At 53.4% G+C, this 6,000-nt stretch overlaps 1 protein-coding gene across 1 annotated transcript in view; it reads left to right on the top strand.

Moving 5' to 3' along the window:
- Positions 1-6,000, top strand: part of RAP1GAP2 (RAP1 GTPase activating protein 2) — a 188,266-nt gene that overhangs the window by 77,383 nt on the left and 104,883 nt on the right. Inside the window, exon 3 of the mRNA XM_007454188.1 lies at positions 5,416-5,500. Within this exon, the coding sequence (XP_007454250.1) occupies positions 5,416-5,500 (85 nt within the window). The remainder of the gene's footprint in view (positions 1-5,415; positions 5,501-6,000) is intronic.

Below are 6,000 nucleotides of genomic sequence, written 5' to 3'. Positions count from 1 at the left end.
TAGGGCTTCCCTGGTGGCGCAGTGGTTGAGAGTCCGCCTGCCGATGCGGGGGGCATGGGTTCGTGCCCCGGTCCGGGAAGATCCCACATGCTGCGGAGCGGCTGGGCCCGTGAGCCATGGCCGCTGAGCCTGCGCGTCCGGAGCCTGTGCTCCACGCGGGGAGAGGCCGCAACGGTGAGAGGACTGCGTACCGTAAAAAAAAAAAAAAAAAAAATTTGAGGTATGATTTACATACCATGAAATTCACCCTTTTAAAGTGTACGATTCAATGGGTTTTAGTATATTCACAAAGCTGTGCCATCACCACTGCATAGTTCCAGAATATTTTTATCACCTCCAAAAGAAACCCCGGACCCATGAGCAGACCCTCCCTACCCCTTCTCCTTCTGCCCCCACCCCCTGGCAACCACTCATCTGCTTTCTGTCTCTGGATTTGCCTATTCTGGACATTTTGTATAAATGGAATCATGTAATAGGTGGCCTTTTGTTTCTGGCTTTTGTCATTTGGCATGTTTTTGAGGTTCATCCATGTTGTAGCATGTATCAGTGCTTCATTCCTTTTAATGGCTGAATAATATTCCATTGTGTGGAGGGACAGTGTTGATTATCCATCCATCGGTTGATGGCTGCTTGGGTTATTTCCACCTTTTGGCTGTTGTGATAATGTGTCTCGTTCCTTTTGGTTTGGTTTTCCTGGGAAGCTCTTCATAGCGGCCAGCTGTATGCATTTCTCTAGCTTGGCTACTTGGAAAGCAAGAGAAAGCAGGGCCGAACATGGCAGGGTGGCTGAGGAACTGGTGTAGTGGGAGATGCAGACAAGGGGAGTGTGTAGGTTTGGGAGAAACTCTGTGCCAGAGGGAGGGCTTAATCCTGGCCCCAGAGCCATCTGCTGTTACAGGGGATTTTTCCTGTTGTTGATTATTAACCTATGGTTACGATCCTGATGGTAGATCCCCTGGGCTAGAACTCGTGCTTATTTGAGATGCCAGAAATGTTTTCAAAGACACGTAAACAGCCCTGGACCCTTGCTTCTCTCTTTCCACTTGGAAACCTGATCACCATTTTATGAGTTATAATAATAATGGTCTACATTTGTATAGGACTTTATATTTTATTTCACAGCCGTTATGTTTAAATCCTCAGAACATTATCACCCCCATCTTTGCAGCGGAAGGAACTGGGACACAGAGAGGTGAGGTAACTTAACCAAGGTCACACAGTGGGGTAGCAAGTAGAGACAAACTTGAACCCAGGAATCTCTTGATTCTTAATATAGGTCCTTTTCATAGAAATGTGGGAGAGATGATAGCTGCAATGACTTCAGATGGTCTGGGGCAGAGACACTGGAGGCTGGAGGCAAGGACCCTGGAGGCCTGGGTGCTGTAAGTGGGGTCTTTGCCTGGAGGTCTGCCCAGTTCCCTGTGAACAGCCCCATCTGGGTGAATCATCCCCCGGCTTTCTCAGCTTCCTCTCCCGGCTCTTTGATCATTTCCTCCTGAGATTTACATTTGGCTGACGCCAGACAGGACCTCTCCAGGCCTCCCTGATCCCTCCCAGCTGGGGAAAGAATCCCAGAGTAGAGAACCTCAGTGCCAGGCAGCTCTGGGGCAGAGGGAAGCTGAGTGGGCTGCGCCTCCAGGACCCCAGAGGCGGAAGGCTCTTCTGACCTGTTCATTCACACCTGCTCTAACCACCTTTCTCTTTTAGCTGAGTGTGTAATCTCCCTGCTTCCCTCCTCTGCCTCTGTCACCATGCTCCTGGGTAGGTCTGGGACCCTGCGGCCTTAGAGCTGCCTGTGGGCTGGCTTGGCTCGAGAGGCAGTTTTCAACCTTAGTGCCATGACCCATGTCAGGATCACTGTGGGTTACAAGAAAGTCATTACAAATAAGAGGGAGGTTACCATTTCTGCTAATAATTTACCTTTTGCTTATAATAAATTAGAGCAGATTCAAGGTTATCTCTTGAGATAATCATGTCACTTTCACCACTCAGTAAGTGTGATGTGTTTGGCTGAGAAAGGGCTAGAATTGCACTGAGCACCACGTTCTTACTCTGTCTTATCTGAGCACCAGCTGGTGGCTAGGCTGGGCCTGGCTTTCCTTGGGAGGGTGGCTCACACGCAAATGTCATTGGTTGTGAGGTCTGGGGCAGGCCGAGCTTGAGCCCAGCTGACCATAGCAGGGGTGGTGAGGCTGAAGCACGGATTTCATCCTTTTGGGTTTTGGTCTTCTAATTACAAAGCCAAGGCTAGAACATGGGACTTGGGCAGTGTATTTGTTTCCTAGGGCTGCTCTAACCAAGTACTACAAACCAGGCAGCTTAAAACAACAGACATTTATTGTCTCAGTTCTGGAGGTGAGAAGTCCAAAATCAAGGTGTCATTATGGCCATGCTCCTCTTGAAGGCTCCAGGGAAGAATCTTCCTTGCCTCTTGTAACTTCTGATGGTGGCCTGCAATCCTTGGCCTTCCTTGGTGCTCCAGGTGCATGATTCCAACCTCTGCCCCTGTTGTCACATGGCATTCTCCCTGTGTGTCTGTGCCTTCAGGTGGCCACTTTCTCCTCTTATAAGGACATTAGTCATATTGAATTAAGGGGTCACCTTAATGACCATATCTTAACTTGGGTACATCTACGAAGACCCTATTTCCAAACGAGGTCACATTCACAGGTAGGTGAAGACTTCAAAATATCTTGGGACTTCCCTGGCGGTCCAGTTGTTAAGACTCTGTGCTTCCAACGCAGGGGGCGCGGGTTCGATCCCCGGTCAGGGAGCTAAGATCCCAAATGCCGCACAGCGCGGCCAAAAAAAAAGACTTCAAAATATCTTTAAGGCAGTTCATGATTCGATCCGTAACAGGCAGTCAGCTCTTAAATAAGTACCTTTGGCTCCTAGGAGGGAGGGCTGAAGTCCAGAGTAGGGTTTGGTGCCGTGTGGCCCATCCCCTCCTGTAAAGCCATTCCAAGCCACCTAGGCACCAAGGCAGGGTAGTTTCTGATTTGCGGCCATCGGCATGCATGTGCTTTGGGTTCTGATCTTTTTGAGGGCAGTGGTCATGCCTTCTGCCCAGCCTGGTGTCCCCTCTGGAGTCTTGGACAGGGCCCTGGAGCTAGCAGGAGGCCGGTAGCCACTCGTGCTCCTTCCTGCTCCAGCACCTTCCAGGCTCCAAGCATCCTTTGGGAAATCATTCTGGCAGATGCCCCGTGCTCCCATGTGATAGCCCTCACCAGCTCCTGGAGGCTGGTCCAGGGAGAACAGACTGGCTCAGGGGAGAGAGGCTTAGTCCACGAAGGGCTGGGTATGAGGGCCCTTTGCCTGCGACTCAGGGACCTTGGTAATAATCTCAGCTGCTCTGGTCCTGTGGGCGTGGACCTCTTCCACCTTATGGAAAGAACCGGACAGTGTGACTGTATATGAGGGTCCCCCGACCACTGATATGAAAAACCTGCTGGCATTGCCCTCCTCTAGGGTTTGTGTTCCCAGAGAGCCAAGGCAGCTACTGGTCAAGTTTGTCCACAAGCCATCTCCAGGGGAGTAAGCCAGAGGTCCTCAGCTAACCCCACACAGTCCTGTAGACTCTGGGTGGGGGCTTGCCTCCCCTCCCTTCCCTGCATGGTTTTCCCTTCCAGGCTCCCAGACCCACCGAGGAACTGCCCTGTCCGTCCTCACCTCAGGGGACCTGAGGGTGATGCTTCCTTCTCTGAGCATCTTTCCTCCCTTCCTTTTCCATCATCATGAGTCTCGGGCTGCAGGCCCGTTGAGGAGGAACAGTGCCTGCTTGGAAAGGGTAGAGTGGCTAGGGGAAGCAAGCTTGTTTCCCACCCAGCTCTGTTGGATCCACAGGCCGGCGAGGGCCAGAGCAGCCGGACGTTACCCACAATGGTAACATCCAAGGCCATAAATGCAAGGGGAGGCTGGTGGCTCTGACTGAGAAGTGGAAGGAGCTGCGTCCATTCCTTTGTGTGTGACCGCGTGTGTGCGCATGTCTTGAGTGTTGAGTCTCGGCCCTTTGGTTCTTGTGTTAGTTACAGTCTGGATCAGGAGGGAGGGGACCCCAGTCATCGGAGTGAGTCCAAGATCCAGGAATAAAGGAGGAGGAAGGTAGATGGAGGTGCAGAAAGGGGGATTGGCAGGGTTGAGGTTAGTGGGGTCATGTGGCTCCTCCACCAAGCCAGATGTTCACGCAGCCTCCTTACCTGGCTCCCTGGAGGACAGGTGACAGGGACAGGCAGGGGCTGTGCCAGGGTAGCTGGGCCTGCCTGGGCTGAGGGGAGCCAGGCTGGGGTGGTGTCTGAGCCCCAGGGCCAGGGTTTCCTCTGGAAAGACGGCTCCCTCTGTAGGGAACATGGCTTCTCTCACGAAGGGGGCTTGGGGTTGGAGCTGTCACCCCCGTTGGCAGGACATGGGCTGGAACAAAGTACAGAAGCATTCTCTCCAGGTGGCAGTGGGGGTCCTTTGGTCGTTTAAGTGGGACCAGGTTGGGGGCTGACTCTTGGCTCCTTCAGGGTGGGGCTCTGGAGAAGCAAACAGTTGCAAAATTGGGGGCTTTGTGGCTCAGCCTGGTCTTCTTAGGCTCTTAATTCTGTTATCCTTGCCTCTCCCTCCTGTCCCAGGATATAGCCAGGGCACGTCCTGGACACCAGAGTCCCTTGTCCGGAGACTCCCCCAGGTTCTGCCCAGCTGGCCCTGTGGGTAACCATCGCTCTGAAGGCTTTTCCGTGGCACACATTCTCCCTACTGGTTGGACTGTAAACTAGCACTCCCTGGTCACCAGCAAGGGCCAGATGGAAAGTGGGGAGTGCGTGAGAGCAGCGGACTTGTCGCAATTGTGTTGTCATGGTGACACAACTCTGTTTAGCTGCCTCTCCACGGTTCTAGCCCACATGGACTAAAATAAGTTTTACCTGCAGCATACACAGCAGGCAGCCCTGTCTTCCCAAAGTCTGACCAGGGCGTGTGTGTGTGTGTGTGTGTGTGTGTGTGTGTGTGTGTGTGTGTGTGTATGTGTTTAGGGACAAAGGGGTCTCCCCAGGGAGGATGAATTGAAAATGTTTACCCCTCTCCCCTTCTTTTCCTTCCCAGTCCTGTATCTCTTTAGACCTGTGGTTCTCAGACCTCAGCATCACAATCACCTGGAGAGATTGTTAAAACACAGATTCCTGGGCCCCATCACCCGGGAGTCTGGTGTGCACCTGAGAACATGCATTTCTAACAAGTTTCTGGGTGATGCTGTGGTGCAGGAACCACGCTGGGAGTAGCCCTGCCTAAGATTTTAGCACATCCTGGCAAAGAAATGCACTGGCTCTATTTTCTGCATGTGTTAGACTGTGTCCTTAAGCCCAGCTGCTGTTAGAGGAGAGGGGGGAGGGGCAGACAGGCCCCCACTCACCTCTTCTATGTTCTGTGGCCTAACAGGAAGCAGGAGCTGGCCAACAGCTCGGATGTGACCCTCCCAGACCGGCCGCTGTCCCCTCCTCTCACTGCGCCTCCCACCATGAAGGTAAGAGCCTTCCGGCTGGTAAGTGGGGAGGGGAAGTGTGCGGGGAAAGAGCTGTTGCTTTGGCCCCTGGCCCGGCTGCTTCTGTCCCCATGGGGGCCTTGGAATGTCTCCACACCTCTCAAGGCAGTATCCACTTGAGATTACCAGTGTAGGAGGAAAGTGTGATTGTGAGATTCGGGGGTGTCACGGGGCAGTGAGGAAATAGACTGGGGCTGAATGGGGTGGGCGGGATGCTTGGTGATTAGCGAGAGGCCTTGTGGAGCTGTAGGTTCCGGCACAAGGGGCCCAGGCGGGAGTAAGTGGGGACACTCAGAATGCAGCTGGGAGCCTTACGGGGCTACTGCCCAGAAGGGCTGCCTGGGGCTGGGGGTGGGGAAGGAGGGGTCCTGTGGGCTGGGACCCTCCTGGGACTTGAATGGCACTTGTGTGCTGCTCTACCTGCCTCTGACTGGCCTCCTGGGCTGGCCCTGTCACCCGAATCTCTGTGGGAGAGTTGCCTT

Source organism: Lipotes vexillifer, unplaced genomic scaffold (genome assembly GCF_000442215.2).
Source record: "Lipotes vexillifer unplaced genomic scaffold, Lipotes_vexillifer_v1.1 scaffold680, whole genome shotgun sequence".
NCBI classification, from domain to species: Eukaryota; Metazoa; Chordata; class Mammalia; order Artiodactyla; family Lipotidae; genus Lipotes; species Lipotes vexillifer.
The sequence above is the reverse complement of the archived record's forward strand: the minus strand, read 5'-3'. Positions and strand labels throughout refer to the sequence as shown.